At 40.9% G+C, this 27,453-nt stretch overlaps 1 protein-coding gene across 1 annotated transcript in view; it reads right to left on the reverse strand.

The window, feature by feature from the left end:
- LOC147025023 (extracellular calcium-sensing receptor-like) overlaps positions 1-27,453 on the reverse strand; it is a 46,267-nt gene that overhangs the window by 2,206 nt on the left and 16,608 nt on the right. The window contains exon 3 of the mRNA XM_085887060.1: positions 23,086-23,275. Within this exon, the coding sequence (XP_085743186.1) occupies positions 23,086-23,275 (190 nt within the window). The remainder of the gene's footprint in view (positions 1-23,085; positions 23,276-27,453) is intronic.

Here is a 27,453-nt window from a genome sequence, read left to right on the forward strand (position 1 = left end):
TCAGCCGATTGACATGGGGCCAATGCCATTTGCAATAGAATGAAAAAATAGTGCTGCAGTTAATTCCGAATTCCCGTTTCCGATTTATGATTTATGCATTTGACACACTTATCATAGGCCCTATTCACATCAACAAATGCCTCTTTTAATGCATGATTAACACAAGTCATATTTTATTGTACATACAGGTAGTCGTCGACTTACGACCACGATCGGTTCCGACCGACCAATCGTAAGTCGATTTGGTCGTAAGTCGACCAACCTTTATTTATAGTGTATAGGCCTATGCAAAAATTACCGTATGTATATTATACCGTATCCAGTACACACCAGATATGTTCAATGAGGCTCTGATATACATTGAAGATTTGGTATTATACATGAGCGGGAAAGATTTAACTAAGTGGGGACTTCCCTCTTCTAATAGGTCTGAAAGCGCAACCATCAGTAGAGAATGGTTCCGTGAAACAAACTACAACACAGATACTCTCGCAAAGTTTGTTTCTGACAATGAGCCGCTTCTGGTACAGGATCAGAGTAATGCATATCAACTGATTTCTGAAGCGGTTCAAGAGGGAAGTGGTGTAATATTTTTCTTGGATGCCCCGGGTGGTACTGGCAAAACATTTGTCCTCAACCTTTTGCTTGCTTAAGGCCCAGTCACACCTTGACGTTTTAGCCAACGTATGCCGATTTTTGAAATTTTTTTCTAAAACGCTGGCACAAGTTGAATTCGTTATGGGTAAGTTTTGATAACATTGAGAGCACGCTGAAAAACACTGCCATACGTCGTTGTACGTTGGCTTTAAACGTTGTACTTTTTGGTTGTCCTCAAATTTTTTCATGCTTGAAATTTTACGACGTATGCCGGCGTATGACTCACACGTTCCGCTACGCTGGCCACAAGTTGTATGCACGGTCTGCGATCGTTGACAGATGTCAACACATGCTACTTGTAAGTTAATCATAAGTTGAGACACGCCGAGGTAATGTTTAGCGTACCCGAAACTTATTTCTAACCTATGATTAACGTGTTGTTGGCACGTTACGCGATCGTTGCCACACGTCGACAGACGTTACTTTTAAGTTACTCATAGGCTGAAAGACGTCGGTATAATGGATCGTCCTTGCGTCAGCGTCCACGGCCATAGCCAGGACACTTATTTCAGCATTCTTCAAACTTTTCTTCGGCATGACGAGGATGTTCACACTTCGATGTCTAGCTTGGCTATGATTCCAATTGTCCATCGGCAGCGTCTATTTAAAATAGTCGAGTTTGAGCGTTTTAACACGTTCAGAAGAAACGCTTCAAATTTCCAAACCCCAGCGTCAAACAAAGGCGAGTGAGAGCAATTTAAATCGTTCATTGTAAACAATGAAAATAGTTGAGTGGTTTTTTTTTTTTTTTTTTTTTTTTTTTTTTTTGTATACCTTGGTCGAGGCTCGTATGAGAGCGAACACACAACTCACAGCAAGGAGGCATGAGACAAGAGGGGCGGGAGTGGAAGGGACAAAACATTGGGGAACAGACACAGGTGAACTGTGGAAGGGAGAGGGATGGGGATGGGACGGGGAACATGGCGAGGGGAAGATGGACATTAAAGGGACTTTCAGGAAGGAAAGCAGGAGAATTGAAGGAAGTGGGCTTGGGTGGATTATCGGGGGTAGAAAAGATCGAGGTTTTGGATGGGGGAAGATAAGAGGTGGTGGTGAACAGCTGTTTTGAAAGCCTGGAGGGAAGAATGGGAAAGAATAGAGTGAGGAAGTTTCTTTCAAAGGCGGGAAAAAGAGGAATGAAAGAGTGAAGATGAGCAGTGATTCGTGATTTTGGTAGTTTTACCAGAAGGGGTTGTTGGCGGACCTTGAGCGCCCTGTGGAAATGTGGTTGGGACAAATCACAGAGAGAGAGCAGGGGGCAAGGCTGAGAGGAGTCGGTAGAAGACAGAAAGACCACCGACCAACCTGCGGTGATTGAGTGAGAGGCCCAAAGACTCAGCTTCATTGCGGGAGATGCCAATGATCTTAAAAGCCCTGGTTTCGACAGCGTGAAGTCGAGAAAGGTGGGAGGCAGGAGCACCAGCCCAGAGGGGAGAGCAGTACTCCATCAGGCTACGGACAAAAGCTTTGTAAGTGGTCAGGAGCTCAAGAGGGCCGAGGAAGGACTTTGCACGACGGAGGATTCCCAGTCGGCGACTGGCTTTTGAGGCAAGGTTGGAAATGTGACTTTCCCAGGAAAGGTCATGGCAGATAGTGAGACCCAGAAGCTTGAAAGAAAAGACTTCTTCCAGAGGATTGTTGAGAAAGTGGATGGGGGGGTTTTGTAAACGGTCCTTTCGAAGAGACATAGTGAGAGTGTGAGATTTGTCTGGTACCGTTTAAAAGTCCCCATGGTACCGTTTAAAAGTCGTTGAGTGTAAAACAAAAATCCAATTGTTGAGTGCATTGGAGATGCAGCCATTTAAATCGTTGAGTGGCAGCCTATGAATAGCACACCCCACGTCACCGGCAAAGATAAACTGCCGCACGATATGGATAAGTTAGGCTATCGTTGGGCATAGTTTGTGAACGCCGGCTACACGATAATTATTCGTTGGTATACCTTATCTATAAGTTATCGAAGCGCTCTATGCACATTATTAGTTCATTGTGCATTTGTCCAACCCGTTATGAATAGACCTAAATCGTAAAAACAAGCCATAGCTCATTGTTGAAAAAGCCCCATAGAAAATTAGCCGCGAAGAACTTCGAACAATGGTGCAAAGATGTCTCCTACCCGTGGACACGCGGACACAAGGAGGATCCATCATAACCCACACCCTCCCCCTCACACTCACCTACTACTGCCAACATGAACAAACTACTACTAATACTAATACTGATACTGATACTTACTGCTGACATGGACATCGACTCAAAAAGGACTCGAAAACACTGTTGGGTTCCCCTTTTATGAGCAGCATTTTTATATACCAATTCCCAAAATCGCTGGGAACACGTCTTTATATGGCAGTTGTAAGTTAGAAACACGTTCATTTATTTTTTTTGTCGACCGGAAGACGTCATTGGAATACGTCTACATACGTCAATGTGTGTTGGGACTACGTAAAGAATTGGTTCAAAGCACGTCAAACATAAGTTAGAAATAAGTTTCGCCTAAAAAAGACATTACCGCGATGTGTTTCGACTTATGAGTAGCTTATAAGTAGCCTTAGTGGACGTGTGTAAGCGTCCGCATATCGTGTGTACAACTTATCCCCATCGCATGCAGAACGTGTGTCATACGCCGAGTACGTCGTAAAATTTTGAACATGTTTAAAATTTCTTGACGTACTCTACTTAGTACGACGTATGATAGCGTACTTTAGCGTTCTACTCACGTATACCAAACTTACTCATACCGTATTTGACGTGCCCCAACGTTTTAGACACATTTTTCTTAGGTCGGCATACGCTGGCAAGATCGCCAAGGTGTGACTGCGATGTTGACACTTCCATTTCTACGGCAGTTATGATTCGAATCATTGTGCGTCAGCCTTTTAATAGGCTACGTCACGACATCGTCGGCGATGCGTGCAACGCGCTATGCCGAAGTTAGACTATCGTTGGGCATAGGTTGTGTAGGCCGACAACAGGTTCAGCATTCATTGGTATAAGTTATCTATAACACAACGAAACGTCCTGTGTCTGTTACCAATGCATTATACATAAGACCAAGTTGCTATGAATACGTCCGAATCTTTAAAAAAAAAAACATCAAAAGTTCAACGTAAGCCAGCGTTTTACATACATTTTAATACGTTGCCATCGCTGGCTAAAACGTCAAGGTGTGACTGGGCCTTAAGATGAGGAGCCAGAAAAAGATCGCATTAGCCGTTGCTTCATCCGGTACAGCCGCAACACTACTTTCAGGTGGCTGCACAGCGCATTCTGCTTTCAAATTGCCTCTCGACTTAGCTACAATGGAATATCCGGTTTGTGGCATTGGCAAACAAACTGAAGCAGCAAAAGTGCTGAAGAATTGCGACCTCATAGTTTGGGATGAAGGTACGATGTCGCCTAAGGATGCATTCGAAGCATTAGATAGAACTATGCGAGATTTAAGAGGAGTAGACCTGCCTAAATGTGGAGTTACGCTGGTTATTTCTGGCGATTTCAGACAAACTTTACCTGTAGTACCCCGTGGCACTCCAGCTGATGAAATGAAAGCCAGTATAAAATCTTCATACCTCTGGACATTCGTACAAACTATCCATCTAACAACAAATATGAGGGTCAAATTATATGGTGATTTAGATGCTGGCAATTAGCACAATTACTTCTCAAACTTGGAAATGGTGAAATCCCGAACACAAATGATGTAATCTCTATTCCCGATGACTGTGGTACAATAGTTTCATCTATGGAAGAATTGGAGGCTCATGTGTATCCCAATTTAGCGACTAATTACAAAAACATACAGTGGCTCTGTGAAAGAACAATCCTGGCTCCACTTAATGAAATAGTCCGTGTAATAAACCATCAGTTATTACAAGTAGTTCCAGGCGAACAACATAGTCACAAGTCTATTGACACCACACTGGATACTGAGCAAGCCATACATTATCCCACAGAATTTCTAAACTCATTTGAATTACCAGGATTGCCTCCGTACAATCTGTTGTTAAAAGTTGGATGCCCTATTATGTTATTACGTAATCTAGATGCACCAAAACTTTGCAACGGAACTAAACTGATTGTGAAAAGACTACTACCACATGTAATTGAGGCCACTATCATGACAGGATGTGCGAAAGGAGAAGATGTATTCATTCCGCGAATTCCACTCATTCCATCAAATTCAACGATTGAATTTAAGAGACTACCATTTCCTGTATGCCTGTGCTTTGCGATGTCTTTCAATAAGGTACAAGGACAGTCATTGAAAGTAGCAGGGCTGGAATTATCCACTCCTTACTTTTCCCATGGTCAGCTATATGTGGGATGCTCCAGAGTGGGATCATCAGAGGCTTTATACATATTGGCCCCAGAGGGGAAGACGTCAAATATTGTTTATCCTCGAGCACTCCACTAAAATTATTGAGCTACTTCAGTTATTTCATAAACGGGAATAGGATTTGCGATGAAGGAAATACATGTTGCTGGTGAAAAATAAAAATGGTGGTGGGAAATAAAAAAAATGGTGGTGGGAAATAAAAAAAATGGTGGTGGTGGTTTGTATATATACATATTACAGATATATATAGAATGGTGATGGCGTATGGCGTATGTGTATCATATTTTATAATTAAATGGTTATGGGCTATGTAGATATTTTATAGAATGGTTATGGGCGTAGGTACGTTGTAACTTCGTATACATAATACAACATAATTTTTTTTATCAGGATAACAGACGTAAATAAATCAAATACGCTGGGCCAGGCTGGGTTATGCCCGACGTATTAATTAAGTCGCAAATGATGACATTAAACCAGCCTCACATTGTTGAGGCATCATGGTTTTTTATCTGATGCGGCAATAAATCTTAACATTTTTGAACTCGAGTCTTCTGCATATAAAACATGGCGGGGAAAAATATAATATTATAGTGGTGATGAAAAAAAAAATATATTGGTGGCAGCCTCGACAATTTTACAATTAACTGTGACATATACTCCTTCATGCCTGGTGTTGGCTTAATGGTTAGGGTGGTGGGCTTAGGATCCGAGTATCCTGAGTTCAAATCCTACTTGGCTCTTGAATTAATACCAGGTGGGGTTGACTCAGCTTGTCATCCTTCCGAGGTCAGCAAAATGAGTGCCAGTATGCTGGTATCCTGTGTCGGAGTGGCGACCTGTCCAGGATTGTACCCAATAGCCAAGGAAACTGTTTCGGCAGCACCAACGCTCTGCACAGAGTATGGTCCCAGTGGATGGATGGATACTCCTTCAGACCTGCCGTCATCCATGGGATTCCTGTGCGGACCACGGGTATCCCTGCTAGTTATTATATAAATACGCTAAGCCATATTTTGTGGACGTATCTCCTCCAAAACTTCCGAATGGATTGTCGTCACTTTCGGTATGCGGGTGCTCTGTGGTCATTGTACAGCATTGCCTATGTGAGATCGTGCCAGATGGACAGGTTTGGGAATTTTTGGCGATTTTCTAATTTTTACATTCATTTGCGTGATGACGTGTGACATCACCACTGAGAGGTGTAATGCCACTCCTAGAAAACAGCGTCTGCAATATAAAACCCTCTTCTGCACATGCTGACTACCTCAGAAGGTGCATTTGACACAAAAAATGTAACAAGAAACATTGTATTTTAAGAAATTCTCTAAATCACATTGTGAGCACTGGATATATTGACGTTCTAACAAACCCTCACTTAAAGGTGCTGTCACACCTTGACGATTTAGCCAGCGTATGCCGACTTTTGAAAAAATTGTCTAAAACGCTGGCACACGTCGAATACGTTATGGGTAAGTTTTGTATACGTTAAGAGTATGCTGAAAAACACTGCCATACATCGTAGTATGCTGGCTTTCATCGTTGTACTTTGCGGTTGTCCTCCAACTTTAGCATGCTTGAAATTTTACGACGTATGCCAGCGTATGACTCACACGTTCCGCTTCGCCGGCCATAAGTTGTAGGCATGTTATGCGATCTTTGACACACGTTACTTGTAAGTTACTCATAAGTCGAAACACGTCGAGGTAATGATTAGCGTACCCAAAACTTATTTTAAACTATGAGTAACGTGTTGTAGGCACGTTACACGATCGTTGACACACGTCGAGGCACGTTATGCGATCGTTGACACACGTCGACACACGTTACTTGTAATTTAATCATAAGTCGAAACACGTCGATGTAATGCTTAGCGTACCCAAAATTTATTTCGAACCTTTGAGTAACGTGCTTTGAACCTTTGTGTAGCGTACCTCCAACGCATATTGACGTATGTAGACGTATTTGATTGTAGATTGTAGACGTATGTAGACGTATGAAACAAACGTATTTCTAATTTACAGCTACCGTATAATGGCGTATTGGCAGCGTTTAAAAAAAAAAACAACAACAATAACTTCCGATATTTCGTCACGTGCCGTTACCTCACGTCTGATTGCCTCTTCAGTTTGCTCATGTCTTATTCTTAGTTCCTCTGTGAATATTTTCTGTTTGAGGATATTGTCACGTCGACGTCGAAACTTTAAAGCAAATGTCCGAATATATTTTAAAATTCGTGATAGACTAAAAATAAGAAACAACAACAACAACTTCAGATATTTCGTCACGTGCCTTCACGGAGCCAAGGAGAAAAAACGAAAATGTGCCTTGACGGAGAAAATAAGTTTCGGGTATGCTAAACATTACCTCGACGTGTTTCGACTTATGAGTAACTTACAAGGAACTTGTGTCGACGTGTGTCAACGATTGCATATCGTGCCTACAACTTATTCCCAGCGTAGCGGAACGTGTGAGCCATATGGCGAGTATGTCGTAAAATTTTCAGCATGCTTGAAATTTCACAACGTACTAGACATACTACGACGTATGACAGCGTACTTCATCGTTTTTCAGCGTGCTCTTAACGTATACAAAACTTACCCATACCGTATTTGACGTGTTCCAGCTTGATTCGGCAAAATTTTCATAGGTCGGCATACGCTGGCTCAATCACCAAGGTGTGACTGCGATGTTGACACTTTCAATTATCAGGCGGTTATGATTTAAATCGGCGTGCGGCAGGTTTTTAACTGGCTACGCCACGAGTTCGTCGGCCATCCGTGCAGCGCTATGCTTAAGTTAAACTATCGTTGGGCATAGGTTGTGAACGCCGACAACAGGCAAAGCATTCGTTGGTATAAGTTATCTATAAGACAACGAAACGTTCTGTGCCCGTTACTAATATGTTATGCATACGACCAACACGTTATGAATACGACCAAAACTTTAAAATAAAACATAAAAATTTCAGCGTACGCCAACGTTTTACATACATTTTTATACGTTGCCATAGCTGGCTAAATCATCAAGGTGTGACAGCGCCTTAAGAAACTTCGCGCGAAGCGTGGGTGTGACTCGTAGTCATTATTCCAGTGAAGAAGTGGTCTTTGTGATACTCATTTCTTTGTGTCCATGGGCCAGAAGAGATGGTCAGGACCAACTCGGTCGGTGGGGGGAAACAAAACCTAAATGGTGCCAAATTATTTGTAGCACCCCTAGAAGTAAGAAAATATGTGATAACTGATAACCTTTTCAAATGAGGAGCTTTATTCTTTTTCAGCGTATTACCAATTTTGTGTATTAAACGCCATTACATGCCCACTTCAGTAGTATCAAAAGGGAGGGTTTGACGCAGTCATGTGTCCCACTTCTCAAAGCTTCACGCCCCCCCACACCCTTTCATGTGATCATTTATTTCACCAAATTGAATAGTCAAATAGAGATCCCAGAAATATTTGTTTTATTATCAGGAATAACTTCATTTTTTCATCAATTAAAAAAAGGTGGCAACAGCCCATTAAAACCCCCAACCCCATTTTTATTTATACTTGTACTTTAAATCCAGAAGGTAATGTATTTATTCCATCACTCATTATGTATCTATTATCATCAAATGCTATTAGAGCTCTCTTACCAACAGTCTCTGAGAATATTTCCCGTTTATAATTTCTAATAAGATTCAACTCTCTATAAACATCCTTTATCTTCCATATACATTCAAGGTAATGTTGAAAGTTCATTGTCTCTTTTAATACACTCTTCTTTAGACCTTGAGTATCTTTGTTGAGCAGAAATGAAATGACATACCTCTCTTAATGCTCTTGTATGAGCACCTCCTGATCTAAATATCTTTTTCTCATAAGCCCCTCCTACCTTCCCTAAGCCTCACCCACTTTTGTAAGGACCACCTTCATCATTTTCAGTTAGGTCCTGCCCCACAAGGCTTGCCTCGGGGAAATTCCCAAGGAAACCACACCCACCATCCATATATTACTAAAACTCTCATCTTGTGTGTGCATATATATATATATATATATATATATATATATATATATATATATATATATATATATATATCTATATATATATATATATATATATATATATATATATATATATATATGTTATTCTTTCGGTTGCTCCCGTTAGGGGTCGCCACAGTGGATCATCCGTGATATCCGCATACTGATTTGGCATAGGTTTTACGCCGGATGCCCTTCCTGACGCAACCCTGGTCGCCTCTTACGACACAGGGATATGGTACACCTATTTTAACCGGGGTATACACCGGCCCAGTACACTGGTACTCATTTCGCTGACCTCGGAAGGATGACAGGCTGAGTCAACCCCCTGGTGTATTAATTCAGTGGCCCAACGGGGCTTGAACTCAGGACCTTTTGGTTCCCAAGCTCCTGCCCTAACCACTGCGCCAACACACGAGGCTATGTATGTATGTATGTATGTATGTATGTATGTATGTATGTATGTATGTATGTATGTATATATATATATATATATATATATATGTATGTATGTATGTATGTATGTACCCGGAATACAGCCAAAACGGTACAGGAGGGCACTAAAATTTTAGGGCCACCTTACTGAGCATTAACCTGTGTTGTGCAGGATCAAATTTCGTTCAAATCGGGCCAAGAAAAAATTATTAAAAAATCAATTCCTGATTCAGTCAAGTTTTGGTATGATGATCCATAAAGCGCAAGGACAAACCATGGAGAATGTGTTGATATACCTCACGAAACCGGTTGGCTGAACAATGACTCCTGAGGTAAATGCTCAAATTTTCATCAAGTTAAAGTTTGACTGATAAATAATATAAAAATTTTGTCTTTTTTTTATCAACCGCTGTCAGAACGGGAACCCAATGGTTCTCTCAACCACTGTCACGATTGAAACGCTCAATAACAACCACTTTTCCTTCATCAAACGTGCTGGATAATGTAATTCTGTTACTTTTAAGAATATTCATCAATATTTTGTTGTAAAACTCTGTACCCTCATCAGTTCACAATTTCTGAGGTTTTCTCTTGCTTTTATTAAATATCTGTTGGAAGGCCAACAGAAGAGTATATAACACAAACATAAGAGGGTAAACAGTATGGAAGGCCAACATAAGAGCTAACATAAGAGAGGTCAGGTCAGGTATGGGAGCATGCACCAGAGCAGCGCGTCGCTGCGTCCACTTTCCACCGGTACTCCAGGGGCCTCCGTCTGGCCATCCCCCAGGTAGATGCCAGGCCCATCCCCATCTCCTTGAGATGCCGATCAACCTGCTGCAACCACGAGGCACGTGGTCGGCCCTTGGCCTCCTCCACTCACGAGACTCCCTCTGTGAGAGAATCTGGTGAGCAGGATCAGCATCAGGAAAATGAGCCACATGTCCAAACAGACGCAGCTGATGCTCACGGACTATGCAGGTAACAAATCTCATTTGAGTCTCTCTCAGCAATCGCTCATTGGACACAAAGTCCGAACAGCGATAGCCAAAGATTCTCCGAAGAGACCTGGCAACAAAGGAATTAAGTCTCCGTCTCATATCCTTGGTCAGAGTCCAAGTCTCACAACCATAGAGCAAGACTGGAAGCACGAAGGACCTGAAGACTCGGACTTTCGTCCTTCCGCACAGGTACCGGCAGTGCCACAACCCATTATCCAGTGAATCCATGACTCCCCAGGCCCGACCCAGACGTCTATTGACCTCTGACTCACAGCCAGCAGAGACATGAATATCACTGCCAAGGTAAGTGAATCTCTCCATGACCTCAACATCCTTACCACAAACAGGCACAAACAGGACAGCAGCATCCAATATGTCATTGAAAGCCTGATTTTAGTTTTGACCCAGGAAACCTGTAATCCCAGCAGCTCTGAGGCTTCATTCAGCACCTCGAGGGCCCCCAAAAGGATATCTAAAGTCTCCGCAAAGATGACTGCATCATCTGTCAACTCAAGGTCAGAGATCTTGACATTCCCAAACGATGCACCGTAGCTTGATCTCTCCGACATCCTCCTTAGAATCCAGTCCATACAAGTGCTGAAAAGTGTGGGGGCCAGTGCACACCCCTGACGAACTCCAGTTACAACTGGAAATAAGTCAGAAATGGTACCACCACATCTCACAGCACTCTCAGTACCAGAGTAGAGTTCAGACATCAGATCGATGAGGTTTGGTGGCACCCCACGGAAAACAAGAATCCTCCAGAGGACATCCCAATTCACTGAATCGAATGCTTTACAGAGATCAACATAGCCTGCAAGCAGCCCCTGCCGAAACTCTCATCTGCGTTCGGTGAGGACGCGAAGAGCAAGGATACGGTCAATCATTGACCTCTTTGGTATAAAGCCTGACTGCTCTGGACACTGGTGCTCAAGCAGATGGTGGCGAACCCTATCAAGAATTATCCGAGCAAAGACCTTGCCCGGCACTGAGAGCAGCGTCACCCCTCAGTAGTTGTTGCAGTCTTGGCGATCATCCTTCCCTTTCCAGAGAGGAACAACAAGGCCCCTCTTCCAGTCAGTTGGGATGGTGCCTGTGTTCCAGGCAGAGCATAGAACTGCATGCAACAACACGGGTGCAGCATTTCCACCAGCCTTGAAAAGTTCAGCATGGATGCCACAGATCCCTGGAGCTTTACCCCATTTCAACCGGTTCACCGCAGCCTGTGTTTCCACAAGCGAAGGTGGACCACAGTTGATTGGAGGATCAGCAACAGGGATTGTAACACCCCTGATGTCCAACCCGACAGCTGGTGGATCAGCCTGGTACAACCGCTCAAAGTAACCGGCCCAGCGGCCTTCACTCTGGACTCTTCTGTCAAGAGCCAACCACCCTCTGCTCTAACTGCAGTACACCAAGGGATGGGCTTGGATGAATGCAATGCGCGAATTCCCCTGTAAGCAGGACGAGAATCACTTGACCACAGGTGATGCTCTATCTCCTCACAGATTCCTCGCACATAGACCTCCTTCTCCACCCTTAGCTCATGTTCAGTTTTACTCCTCAGCTCCCTGAGCAGCTCAGCTCTGCCATTCAGCCTGGCCCTGCAACTCTGGTCAATGGTATCCAGTGTCCCTTGAGAGATAAAATTCTTCTTTGCCCTTCAGTGAGTTCCAAGACATCCACCATCAACATCAAGGAAGGCGGTCTTGAAGGCACTCCACAACTCTTCAGGACCCCCCAAAGCACCCAGACCCCCAAATCTCCACTCAGCTTGTTCGCCGACTCCTCAGCTATGCTCTCATCCTTAAGCATGCCAACATACAGCCTAGGCTGGGATGGTACCATTCTCCTGGATGTAAGGTGCAACTTCAGAGTTGTTACAACAAGCCGGTGGTCAGTATTGAGGAACTGAGCACTCCGGTAGACCCTGCAGTTCTGGATCATCCTCCAGCAACCATCAACGAGCGCATGGTCAATCTACTTTGACGCACCACCAGCATTGGAATACCAAGTCCAGCGATGAGCTTATGGGTACTGAAACCATGAACCAGCCACCCTAAGTCCATAACTTTTTGCAAAGTCAAGGAACTTACTGCTATTCAGGTTCACAGTTCCAGACCCATGGGGACCAACACATGTCTCATCAGCATCCGTGTCAGTTCCAGTCGATGCATTAAAATCCCCCAAGATTAGATGTGTATCTCATCTGGGGCACTGATCAACCACAGACTCGAGCGTGGTGTAGAATGCATCCTTCACGGTGAGATCACTCGCCTCAGTCGGAGCATAAACAGAGACCAGGGAAATGACACATAAGGAGTGATGAATCTTTAGTCTCATAATACGCTCATTGACAGGTGTTACCTCAATTATCATTGGAGTCAGCTTATTGGACACAGCCACAGCAACTCCTTGGGCATGGTAACCATCAGAGCAATGAGCCCAATAGTAGGTGGAACCACCCACCATTATGTCGCCGCAATCCGGTCTCCGAACCTCAGAGAGTGCTGCAATACCGATGTCCAAACGCTTGAGTTCAGATGATAAAAGAGACAGGTGATCATCCTCTCTTCGGGATAGGACATTCCAGGCACCCACCCAAAGGGACCGCCTTAGGTTAACCCAAGGAGACCACCGTCTGGTGGACGACACCTCAACACCACTCCGACACACTCTCCCGCAATCTGACCCGGGAATGTTACTCCATGGTTTCCCTCCTATCATCAAAGATTGGGGGTCCTGAAGGTTTTGCCCCAAGGGAAGCTGTGCAGGAGGTACTCTCACGGAGTGGGTTTTCAGACTTCTTTGCGTTTTTGTGTCTTGCGGAATGAAGGGTTTTACGGTGGCCAGAGTGCAAATCCTGCCACCAACCTCCTAATAAGAAGTAACCCAACTGCAGGAGGACGTCCAAAGACACAGTTGGGCACTAGATATGGATGGCCGTTGACTCACAAAGATCTCCTCCACACTTTGACAGGTTTTGTTTTTAATCCTGCTGGGTGTTCATATCCAAACACCCTCCTCACCAAAAAACCTGGTGGGGGAGAGGGTTTAGTCGCCGACAACCTGACCATGGAGCAGGTTAGTACAGGTTTACATGATACCTGGAGCAAGTCACAGATCTGATCTGGCCTGACCTGACATTGAGAAATTACCTGTTTTGTTTTTTCAAAGGGACAACCCACGCATATCTACTCAAATCAATAACCGTCAAAACATACTTGTACCCTTTATCATTATTGAGTTCAATCAAGTCAGCAGACCAGATATAATCAACTTCTTTCTCATAAATCTTCCTTCTATTAAAGTTTGTGATTATTTGTTGATGTAATTCTTCAGCTCATTGCTCTTCAATGTTAATGATATCATTAGAGCTGATAAGTTTTTTGAATTTCCAGGCCCAAGTTTCAATTTGGCACTGAATATCTTTTTCACAATGAACCTATCAACTTTTTCTCTCAATGTTTGATTTTGTATCAAACACAAATGATACAACATTTCTCGATCTGCTTCGTTTTTTTCTTCCAATGTCGTGCTATTTCCATCATCAATGTTGTGCTTCATACGCACTTCATCAACTTTGTTTTAAGGTTTAGACCAAGCTTTCGGATTGTTGGCTTCATCTAATCTTTTATCCAAGTTGTACCCAGACCACAAAATAATATCCTGGTCGATGTAATTCCCCTGGTATTCCAGTTGTTCTTAATTTACTTCCTGGTAAAAACTTTTGTATATCTCCCCCCCTTTCATTCTCAGAGACGAATTGACACTTTTTAGAGCCACACACTAAACATATCCCCTTTTGATAAACTCTATTATTTTTACTTTTAACATATGAGGTATTTTTGTATTAGTTTTCTTTTTACATGTGAGACAAATAATTCATTTATGTATGAGAAAAATTCCTTCAGAGTGCGAAAACCTTTTTTGTTTCCAATATGCACATTTGAATCTTAATTTTTTTCAATTATAAAGAATCCTTAGAAATGCCTTCACTCTCTCCTTCATTTATTGAAGAAAAAATGTAAAACTTTAACCAATTACACCAACATCGTCAATAATATCTTCTTTTCATTCTTTCTCTTCCTTTTCTCTACTTTCTCGTTTCAATCTTCTCCCTGAAATCGATGTTAATACTCTTGACACACATATTTTTGCTAGACTTGTTAATTCTTTTTTTTTCTCCACAGTGCGTTGAGATCAATTTATTTTCTGTAAAACCTCCAATCTTTTACAAAAAATTTCACTGGTTTCCATTTTATAAAAATATTTATCCATTTTCTCCCTCTCTTCTCTCTCTTCTCCCTCTCTCTTGCCTCATTTTCTTCAGCTCCTTCCTCATCCCTTACTACCCTTGAACCACTTTCACCCCCTAGAATATCATACATATATTCATCTGGATTTCTTGATATTCCTGCATCCAAAATAAATTGTTTTACAACAGGAAACCAATAAAATTTCTTCTGAATATTTAAAACAGCATTGTATTTTCTCAACTTTAAAACCTTTTGATTACTTAATTTTTGAGCTCAATCCAAGGTTGTTGGTTTAATAACATTAGTATACCAACAATCTTTTATTGAAAATACCCCATTATTTTGTTGTGGAACATACTTATTAAAATACTGAATACCCTTTTTTGAAGGTATGCTTGGAAACAGAAATGATAATTTTCTTGAAGCCTTCTTGCTGTTATTTATGTATCAGAAATATATTACAGATACATATGATGGCAGGTAATTCCTCCCCATCTTCCCATTATCAAATAAGTTTGTATTCCCTTACTTACTATATATAATCCTGTTCCCTGTGTTTTCATGATATAAATTACGGCAAAGCTGTTATTGATTTTCGCCTTATGAAATCATTTTATTTGTTGTTTGCTAATCGTGCTTCCACAAATCTCATTATCGACACCAAGTGGATAATATTCTTCCTTACGAGACTAATTTAATTCTTACAGGTCTTCAAGGTTTATTTTAAATGACCAATTATACCCGAAATCACTCATGTCATATCCCCAATGTTGTATTCCTAAACAAACGATCCGTCCTGCTTTATAAAATTTTATTTTAATTGGAACTGTGAATTTTGTATGACCTGGAGATAAAATCAACACTTCTGTATCTTTTGAATACACAGCCGTTTTATTTAAGGATATATATTGTGATAAATCATTTAATCTCACCAACTCATTCACCTCAGTTGGATTTGGATAATTTATTGATTTAAAAGCATTTTTCATATTAGTATTTTCTGTTGTTCTATATTTCTGTCATTCATCCTGTGACATTATATAATAATTTAACAAATCAATATATAGTTCTTAGGATACACCAAAGGTAGAACCATCTTTTCCAACAAAAGTTATTTACATTAGATTAAAACTAACATCATAATTTTTTCTTATTTTTGTTGAGTTTAAATAACACATTTAGACATAATTGACCACAACACTTGGAATTTAATTATTGGACTTGAAATGTTTGATAAACACCATTCCGGAAGAATTTCATGACTTCAACAGGTGGTGGAAGACCACAACTATCAAAATAATATTTAACCTGATAATTATAAATACAAACCCAATGAGAACTGATTCCATTATTGGTTCACGAAAAAAGTGAAAAAATATTTTCACGAAAAAAATAAGTGACCACTATATTCGCTATTGTTGTGTGTCTGTCTGTCTGTCTGTCTGTCTGTATGTCTATCTGTCTGTCTGTCTGTCTGTCTGTCTGTCTGTTGGGTCGTCGATCCAGTCAAAGATTTTTTTATTTTTTTTTATTTTGAAATTTGTTCTCCCCTTATTATCAGTTTTTCCGTCGATATGTTTGTCTGTCTGTTCGGTCCAGTGCTCCGTTAATACAATGGCGATTTCGATGAAACTTGGTTGGTAGGTTCATACCATGACCTAGTTGTGTGCAAATGAGAACCGTTGCTATGGACACCACCATTGCCTAGCAATGGGACTTTGAATTTTTTGAAAAATCATAAAAAATTAATTTTTTCGAAAATCAAAAATCGGGCCACGAGTGACTATGGGCAGTACATTCAGCCATATTGTCAAAAATTTCCAGCCATATCCTCTGAAAACTCTCAGAGAAGATAGACTTTGAATGAACCCTGGTCGAAAACAATAAATAAACAAAGTTCATTATATCTCAGAGACCATAAGTCAGATATACATGAAACTGGTATGGAAGGTTCATGGTATGTCCAAGTTATGTGTGAGAAAGAACCGTTGCTATGGACCCCTCTCTTGCCTAGCAACAGCCAAAAAAACCTCTAAATGTGGGGGTATTTTAACGAAAAAACAATCTGCAGCATTAACCCTTGAAGCTGGAATCATGAATTTTCTTGTGCTTAAACCTCAGGTCATTCCCCATCGAACGGGCCCATCGCGTCAGGTTATATTGGGTAGTCGACTACCCATGTCCACCTACTGGCTTGTCTGTCTGTCTGTCTCTCCCGAGCATAGCTCCATGGGTTTTGATCCGATCCTGATAAAATTTTGGTGGGAGGTTTATATCATGATGTAGTTGTGTTTTCCTGAAAATTGGCGTGGTACGCCCAATATGGGCGGAGCTACGCCCAAAAAACATGTGTTTTTAGTGGGTAGCCGATTTCAATTAGCGTCTTCTCCTAGGGGGTTTATCGAATCTGACATGGGTTTCAGTATTTGGTTAGCCCAATGGCACCTGCATAGCCCCACGGAGCTCGATTTTTCATTTTCCTCTCAAGGTCAAGGTCACAAGGTCACGAACTTAGAAAATTGCGAATTTTGACATAAAAATTTTTCTTCTCCGAGAGGTTTGTCGAATCTGCCAGGGTTTCGGTGTTTGGTTAGCCCAATGGCACCTGCATAGCCCCACAGAGCTCGATTTTTCATTTTCGTCCCAAGGTCAAGGCCACAAGGTCACGAACTTAGAAAATTGCGAATTGTGTTTTTCAGGAGAAGCCGATTTCAATTTGCATCTTCTCCTAGGGGGTTTGTCGATTCTGGCAGGGGTTTCGGTATTTGGTTAGCCCAATAGCACCTGCATAGCCCCACAGAGCTCAATTTTTCATTTTCGTCCCAAGGTCAAGAAGGTCAAGGTCACAAGGTCACGAACTTAGAAAATTTCGAATTTTCACATAAAAATCATACAACCGCCCAAACTTTGAGAGCAAGGATGACAATATTGTTTATGCATAATCTTGAGGTCATTCCCCACCTAAAGTCTTAAAACCATTTTGCTCTATCTCGAACACCTTGCCCGTGGCGCCCCCTCCAAGTTTGTTTTTACGCTGATTTCATCAAAGTATGGATAATCCGAGGAGTGTGAAATGCCATATAGCCTATATGACGTGAAATTGTTCCTGGAATGTTCCAGAGGAAGTTTTGCACCAAAGGTCATAATCCTTGACCTTTGACCTTTAAAGTTCATAAAGGTCAAATTTTCAAAGTTGTGGGAATCGAACCGGGTTTTTGACCTTCTTCGATGAACTGACTCCAATAAGCTATGGCACGTATCCTATTTCCTTATTATAATGTCCACAACATTGTTTTGTGGCCTTTAAAGGTTATGCAAAGGTCAAATTTTGAAAGTTGTTGAACGAAACCGGGTTTTCGACATTTTGCAGCAAATAACCTGTCACTCGTACCACATGTTGATCATTTTTATAACTTGGTCAAACATGATCACATTGTCTCATCCTTGACCTCTGAAACAATCTACATCATCAAATACCGCTCGTGAACAATCGTCGTCTTCAGAATTGTTTTCTTTTAAATTCATAATAATATTTTTTATATATTTAGACAAGTTTGTTAACTCATCTCTCATACAAATAACCGCATTTTCAATTGTTAATTTCTTACAATATTTGACAAGTTCTCTCTTTGATGTATTCTTTCCAAATTCATTAAACCACTCATAAGTGCTCATTAATTTATGAAAAAGATATAATCCATTACCCCCTTTTGTTAATTTTACACCTGCTTGTGCGATGGAAGAAAGCACATCTCCAACTTACAATCTCGCTTTATCAGATAGGCTTTCAAGTTTTTCAGCAAAATCTACAATTCCACCACTTCCACTAATTTGTTTCTCCAACTCTTTGTTATGTCTTTCCAACTCTTTTTGAGCCTATATTTGAGCCTTCCTTTCGTTGGCAGTTTTCACCACTGCTGAAATATCACCCGTCAATGCTCCAGCCGCACTTAAACCAGCAAATAAAGGAACTAGAAATGGGAGAAATCCTCTTGTTGAATATGTCTTCAACATTGGTTTTGACATTTTAATTTTAAGTGAGCCCGTTTCATTCAAGATTTTCTCGTGTTCTCTTGTGAGCAAAACGTCATTTCTTACTGCTCCTTTTCTCTGAATTGTATTACCGTTAATCATACAAGGCTTTTGATTTTGAATGCAAGATGATAGTTTTTGAAGACTGATTTGATTCACATTTACCCCAGTTGGCACTTTACCACTCATTTATTTATCAAAAAATTATGTGAGACTCATCCTAACACAATTATCTGTATTAATCTGTAATTCTGTTTCTTCCAAAAGCAAACAATATGTATCAACTTCTTCACTCTCTCCTTTTTCAATGCATAGGGAAGTATCCACTCAATTAGACTTTATAGCTTCCTTTCTTGCGCTCAGGTCAATTGCGTAGATTGTATACAGGCTTTTAAACACCGCCATATGCAAAATGGGTTCATTATTTCCATTGCTTTCATATACCTTTTGGTAAGACTGATATGCTTCAGCATAATCATTTTTTTCCCAATCAATTTCCAATCCATCTCGTGGATAACATGTTACATCCAGAGGAACACGAAGTTGTTTCACCTCAGCATTATCACTCAATGCATTTTTATTATCAGTAGCAGTATCACCATCTGATTTCTTCAAAATGAGCCCTAGGTATCGTGGCTTTCATTCCATTACACCCAAATTCCACGTCTAAGTAGTTTGGTTCAGTTTAACGGGTTGACATCTTTTTAGGTGTGATTTGGAAAAAAACTAGCATCCGAACCAAGCCTCCTTCAAGCCTCAATAATGTGTTTCTCCTTTTCAATCTTCCTTCCATTACTAGCAACAGAAACCCCGTAATCAAGCAAGTTTAGTAAATCAATATACATATTCTATCATCTTCATTTTTTTATGATCAATGGTTTATCAAAATAGCTTGATGCATCCCTCACAGTTTAACCTTGTCTTTTTTTTTTTTTTTTTTTTTGTATACCTTGGTCGAGGCTCGTATGAGAGCTAACACACAACTCACAGCAAGGAGGCATGAGACAAGAGGGGCGGGAGTGGAAGGGACAAAACAGTGGGGAACAGACACATTAGGTGAACTGTGGAAGGGAGAGGGATGGGGATGGGACGGGGAACATGGCGAAGAGAAGATGGACATTTCAGGGACTTTCAGGAAGGAAAGCAGGAGAAATGAAGGAAGTGGGCTTGGGTGGATTATCGGGGGTAGAAAAGATCGAGGATTTGGATGGGGGAAGATAAGAGGTGGTGGTGAACAGCTGTTTTGAAAGCCTGGAGTGAAGAATGGGAAAGAATAGAGTGAGGAAGTTTATTCCAAAGGCGGGAAAAAAGAGGAATGAAAGATAGAAGATGAGCAGTGATTCGTGATTTTGGTAGTTTTACCAGAAGGGGGTTGTTGGTGGACCTTGAGCGCCCTGTGGAAATGTAGTGGGGACAAATCGCAGAGAGAGCAGGGGGGGCAAGGCTGGAGAGGAGTCGGTAGAAGACAGAAAGACCACCGACCAACCTGCGGTGATTGAGTGAGAGGCCCAAAGACTCAGCTTCATTGCGGGAGATGCCGATGATCTTAAATGCCCTGGTTTCGACAGCGTGAAGCCGAGAAAGGTGGGAGGCAGGAGCACCAGCCCAGAGGGGAGAGCAGTACTCCATCAGGCTACGGACAAAAGCTTTGTAAGTGGTCAGGAGCTCAAGAGGGCCGAGGAAGGACTGAGCACGACGGAGGATTCCCAGTCGGCGACTGGCTTTTGAGGCGAGGTTGGAAATGTGACTTTCCCAGGAAAGGTCATGGCAGATAGTGAGACCGAGAAGCTTGAAAGAAAAGACTTCTTCCAGAGGATTGTTGAGAAAGTGGATGGGGGGGTTTTGTAAACGGTCCTTTCGAAGAGACATAGTGAGAGTGTTTTGTCTTCCCTCTTTTGTAAGAAGAAACATTAATCACGGAGTTAATTTAACAGGTGGTTGAACAGAACTGAAGAACCTAAATTCATCATTAAACATCAACCCCTTTTCTTGAACAAGATGGAATATTGCTGGTTGTTCTATTGTGATGAGATCTGCCATGGTTTTTAAATCTGTTGAATATTCATTGTCTTGGAGAGCATTCACAACATAATCAGGGGGTTGATTTATTTCTTCCAGTTGTTGAAATAATCCTTCATCATCATCATATTCTAATTCTCCTATATGTTCTCGTTCTTCATCCATCATTTTACAAAAATCTTTTATAATTTGAAGTTTTTTAGGGGTGTATTGTGTCATTGGAACTGTTGACATTTATTGGGGATTTTTTTTTTTAAAAAGTGGTTTCAAAATTTCTCTCGTTTTCTTTCAAACACTTCTTCACCCATTAGTTTGTGTGCATTTCTTCTTTATGTCTTCCTGTTGTTTTACAACTTTTCAAACCAACTCTTGATGTTCCTTAAATATTCTTGCTCATTCTTTCGCATCCATTTATTTATTGGAAAATATCATTTATTGTTTTGTAAGGTCAAAAGGGAAATTTTCCTTTTCTTCATCATTAAAGTAGATGTGTTCAAATAAATTCTTTTCTTTGAATATTTCACAAAATTCTTTTTTAGAATGAATACGAGTTGTAATTTCTTCTTCAATAATACTTGTGTGTCTGCTTTTCATACTCGTCAGGGGGACTATGTTGTGATATAAAGACCCGTGGGATTTAAATGATTAGAACATGCCACCTACCTAGGTCGACTATTTAGGTCCCAAGGAGTTAGAAAATCCATGTTGGCAAAATTGGAAGTGTTGCAGATGGCGGCCATCTTGGATTTCAATTTCTTTCCTTTTTTACCTTAACCCTTTTCTGACTGACTTTCACAACTGCCATAGAGTTAATGTATACAAGTTTGCCAATGGTACTGACAGGGTTCACAGAACTTTTGAACATCATACAAAGCTTACTTTGGTGGTTTCTATCCTGTTTTGATGCTTAATGTGTTGTAAAGAGGTGCACTTGGATTTGCCAGTGGTACATAAATGAATGGCAGCCCTACATGACATTTGCAGAAGAACACAGATTGGAGAGGAGTGTTTTGCTCAATTTGTTTCAGATAGAATCATTACAAACAATGTCAACATTTGGGCGCCAATGAAGAAACAGAAGTTGCAGATGTGGTTGTCAAGTTCGATGAAAACTCAGACAAAAAGTGAAGACAAAATTGTGGAACTCCAGGAAGATCGGGCACTGTTTGCCCGTTTACTCGTAGTATGCAAAGCAAGAGATATTGACCTTAAGCAAGCTGTCGGTACCTATGAATTTTCTGTAGTACCGAGGTCATTGTTTGCAGCTGATGGTTCGCTCCTTCACACCACATCGAAGAGTGACCTGATGTTGATACTAGAAAACCTGCCAAAGGTTGAAGCAGTGCCCCAGGAGAATAATAACCAAAGAGTTGATCAAGCTGGAGTCAACTATAAGTGTGTTGCTGTCATCGATGCAATGGCTGATTTACAAACATTGGACAAACCAGAATGCATCAAAACCTGTCATGATCTAGCAAACCACTTCATTGGACGCCACTGGCAGAAGTATGGTGACTACGACGAGGTACATTTGGTGTTTGACCGTTATGACACTGGAGAATCTCTGAAAGCTTCAACCTGTGAGAGACGTTTGGGTGGTAACAGGGCAGTGGCGTATCATATTACTGATTCCACATCAATTGGCAAACTAAGCATGCAGCAGTTGCTTGCCCATGTGTCAACAAAATATGCATTAACCACCTATTTGGCTGAAAAGATACTGCAACATGATGTAACAATTGGCAAGTCCCTTGTGGTTGCCTGGCGGAATAAGGCAAGAGCTACACATAGAGCAGTAGTTGACCTCTCAAGTAGTCAAGAAGAAGCAGATACCAAACTCATTCTGCATTCCATTGATGCTTCTGTAAATGGTGCTACCTCTCCAGACATCCATTCACCAGACACCGATGTGCTTGTACTTGCCATCAGACGATACCCCAGTTTATGTCCAAATACTTCCTTTGTAACAGGGGCTGGTCAAAAACATAGAGCGATACCCCTTGAGCCCATCTACAGTGCCTTGGGTCCAAGGAAAGCTGCAGCTCTACCAGGATGCCATGCACTATCAGGAGCAGATGTCACAGGAAAATTTTCTGGAATAGGAAAGAATAAATTCTGGAAAGTACTGCAGGAACTTGATCCAACTGATGAGAAAGTAAATACCCTTGTTCAGCAAGGAACAACAGATGAACTACCTAACACTTTTTTTGCTGCAATTGAATCATCTGTATGCAAGTTGTATCTCCCGAACACAGAGCTGTTGAATGTAGCTGATGTAAGGTGGTGGCTATTCAAGAAGAAGCAAGCTCAATCAGAAGGTTTACCTCCAACCCAAGCTGCGCTGCGTAATGCCATCTTGAGAGCGCACTACCAGACCATGATTTGGAATAATGACATCATTGCAAATCCAGAACCGCTGGAATGTGGTTGGAATTTGGTAGATGGCCGATATAAACCAGTCATGACAACCTTGCCACCTGCTCCGCAAGCAGTCATTGATCTGGTGAAATGTTCCTGTGCAAAGACACGATGTTCAAGTAATCGCTGCAAATGCAGAAGAAATTGATTGGATTGCACAGATCTTTGTAGCTGTAGTGAGGACTCAGAATCATTTGACAACTCAGAAGACACAGTTCTCTCAGATGATGAAGAGGAGGATAGTGATAGTGAAGATGAGTTATTGTAACTTCCAGAAGGATTGGAGCAGGCAATAAACTCTGGCAACCAACCACACAACTAGCATGTAGTATGGACAATGTATCAGTGACTCAAAAGGATGAAATATTGATGTCATATTGGTGGTCATTTTGAATTTTCATATATTCATTCCTTGACTTGATAAGTGTATGTTCAACTACTAAACTTAGCCTAACCTCATAGAACATTTATGGCCTTATAGCAACAATAGGCCTTAATACATCCATTTTGAAATGAAAGATGGCTGCCCTCTGCAACACTAAAACTGTAAATATGGCTTTTCATGTTCTTTGGTACCTATATTATATTCAGATAGGCTGATAGGGGTGATCTTTTGTTCCATATTAAGCGCGTCACTGTCACTGAAATGATAATATATACATATATTCAAGAATAAGCCATAAAGGTTGCCATTTTGAAACACAATATGGCTGAAAATTTTAACGGAATTTCAGCTGTTCACAAGAAATGTGTATTTCACTAATTGTTTGTCTTGATAAATGTAGATTTTACAACAAAAAAACAGCTTTTTACAGCATTCATATCCACATTCAGGGCAAATATAATTATAAAATGGTGGCCATTTTGAAATCCAAGATGGCTGCCCTCTGCAACACTTTCAAAATTGCCAACATGGTTTTTCATGTTCTTTGGTACCTGTTTAACACATTCATATAGGTGGGATCTTCTAATCATCAAAATCCCATGGGATTGCATAGTCTCCCTGACTATACGTTTGCATTGAGTTTCTTCATCAACATCAAAACCGAATGATAAAATCTTAATTTCATTACCACTCAGATGTTTAATCATTTGTATCATTCCTTCTGGATTAGTTTCTAATAACCCACGACCACCAGATTTTAGTTTCTTTTACTCGGTCTTACAATGTGAATATTTTATAGTGCCAACAGAGACATCCTCAAATATTTCACCTTCGTTCCTCAATTGCAAATGTTCCTCCTTTGAAATGTAGTAAAAATGTTCACATTCTACTTCTGGTCTCATTACTCTGGATGTTGTCGATACAATATGTATCACAGGAAGTGTTTTTTTAAAATAATCAAATCTTTTAATTTTCACAATTCAAGAACTTAGATGAAAGTTTTTCCCAGAAGCAGATTTACCCACAAGATTGATAATAACAACCATCATTTATGTATGTCATTGTTTATAAAATAAAAAATATATCCCTTAGTATCTCAGCTTGTTTCACAATAATGTACTTATATTTCCCAGTCATGTGTTTCACATACTTAAATTCTTTTTTATTACACAATGTCGAACAGTTGTCTCTCCAAAAATTATTTATACATGTTGAATTTAACTTAAGCAAAATAAAAGTATTACCATTATTTCTTATGGAGTGACGAGGGAGTTGAAAGTATGTTTGACTAAGATAAATACAATTACAAGAAGAATGTCTCCCTCTTGTGTAATAACTGCCCATAACCGTTTTTCTCTCATTAAAACATTCATCAAAGATAACGAGATTCTTTTTTGATTCATCCAAATCTTGGGGTGATGGAATATCATCCGTATTATTACGAAGAATACAAGTTATAGGTTTTGATTTCTTTATACATTTCTGTGTATCACAAAATAGTTGTAGTATATCTTTAATGTTGTTATCATTAATTTGTTTTGGAATTCAAATAAACCAATCATGTCTTCTTTTTGAAGACCTGCATTAAAACCTTGTGAGAGTAATTGAACTCAAGTTGAAAACTTGACTTTGTGAAAGTTATTAAATTATCAAAATCTAAAAAGTTTGGAGTAAGTAGCATCTTTAAAAGGAGGCAGGTTTTTCCACATCTGCTTGAACCAACTCTGAGACATCTTCATGAATTTGGAACATTTTTCTGGTTGTTAAATTTTATCTTATTTTCACAAATGGGTAAGAAAATCATTAAATTTTTTCTAGAAAATAAATTATACAAATTTTTATTGACTTCTTTAGAAACTCTGTTTTTTCCTGAGTTCAGGTATAATTTCAAGATAATCCATTATTTTATTTATACAATATCTTGTGTTTATATTTCCCTGAAAATGACAATCGTAAATAATAGACATCATCAATCCATGAAACATTACTGTCATTTGTTCAGTCTCTTCTCTTGTAAGAAAAGTTGTATTATCACCCTCGTATTTAACATTCATTTCTCTTTTTAATCTTGGAAGGTAATTCATTTTTGGTGTAATTTTGAAACAGTTATGTTCCTTTTTGTAATTATTTATTTGCATTACTTTGAAGATAATCACAGAATATACATTGTTTCTGGGCTTTTTATTCTTTTTAATCCCACTTTTTCACAAGCAGGACAATTATTGAATTTGTCAAATGGAGAATCAGAGAATTCAAGAGGCTCAACATCTCATATACTATTCATATTTCTGAAGTGAAACTTTGCTTCAAATAAAATTCATCTTTGGAATCATCTTCGGTACTTTCATTGGTGCTTTCACAATCATCTATAAAATTACTTTCAGAACTCTCATTTGAGCACAAACTCTTGGTGTCATGGCTGTCTTCTGTTCCAACAGAGATATTATCATCACTCTCGTAATCTTCAAAATGTTGACTTGAATAATGACTCGTATTTAATTAAAACAAAAAGCATTACCATCGATATCTATAAAGTTTTTTTCATTAACAGGTTCATCGACTCCATTTTTTGATATTGAAGGTAAATTTTAATATGGTCATTAATGACTGCTGAACGAAATGTCATCTCACCTGATATATTAACATCCTTTATTTCACTCGTGCGGGCCCGTAGGTGCGTGCCAGTATGTGCAGCTTCGTGCCTGCAGTATCAGGTCCCCAGCATCAATTGTGACGTCATATCAAACAAAGAAGAAGAATTGTGACGCCCCCTCTCTTTCGCCCCCTCTCCCCCCTCTCTCCCCCTCCTCTGCCCCACCTCCACTCTCGCCCCTCTCTCCCTCCCCTCTCTTGCCCCCCTCTCCCCCTCCTCTCTCCCCTCCTCTGTCCCCTCCTCTCTCCCTCCCCTCTCTTGCACCCCTCTCACCCTCCTCTCTCGCCCTTCTCTCTCCGCCCTCCTCTCTCCCTTCTCTTGCCCCCCTCTCACCCCCTCTCTTGCCCTTCTCTCTCTCCCCCTCCTCTCTCCCCTCTCTTGCCCCCCTTTCACCCCCTCTCTCGCCCTTCTCTCTCCCCCTCCTCTCTCCCTTCTCTCTCCCCCTCCTCTCGCCCTTCTCTCTCCCCCCTCCTCTCTCCCTCCCATCTCTTGCCACCCCCCTCTCACCCCCTCTCACCCCTCTCTCCCCCTCTCACCCCCTCCTCTCACCCCCTCCTCTGTCCCCCCTCCTCTCTCTCACCCCCTCTGTCCCCCTCCTCTGCCCCCTATTCTCTCCCTCCCCTCTCTTGCCCCCCACCCCTCTCTCGCCCTTCTCTCTCGCCCCTCTCCCCCCCTCCTCTCTCCCCCTCCTCTCTCGTCCCTCTCTCTGTAAATGTATTCACAAATGTCTACCAAGCACAACGATTAATTCCAACCTTTGGAAAAAAACAGCTTTCAAACCTTTTGGAAACAGCTATTTCCCTCGGGAAAATTCAAACCTTGGGATTAATTAATAATTTGAATAATAATCAAACCTTGGGAGTTTGGCACATACCCAGGTATGGCACATACCCAGAGAAAGGCACATACCCAGGTCCCCAGTGTCGATTGTGACGTCATACCAAACGAAGAAGAAGAATTGTGACGTCAATCTTTCAAAAAAAAAAAAATTAATAAACATTAATTGTGACGTCATTCGTGATGTCCAAGCACTGTGTCCTGTCATTGGTTCACAGATACATGGCCGTAACTTGGGAACCGCTCGTCCAATCGATATCAAACCTCGAAAAGGCACATCCGCGGGTCCCCGGCAATATTGCTGGCAAGTTTCAATCCGATCGGACCGGTGGTCGTCCGGTTATTAATAATTTGGGAAAAAATTCCATGGTAAGGTGAGAAGGTGGAAGGACACCTTCA

This window comes from Eptatretus burgeri, chromosome 6, assembly GCF_056783735.1.
Source record: "Eptatretus burgeri isolate ZD-2024b chromosome 6, Ebu_testis_v1, whole genome shotgun sequence".
In the NCBI taxonomy this organism is placed as follows: Eukaryota; Metazoa; Chordata; class Myxini; order Myxiniformes; family Myxinidae; genus Eptatretus; species Eptatretus burgeri.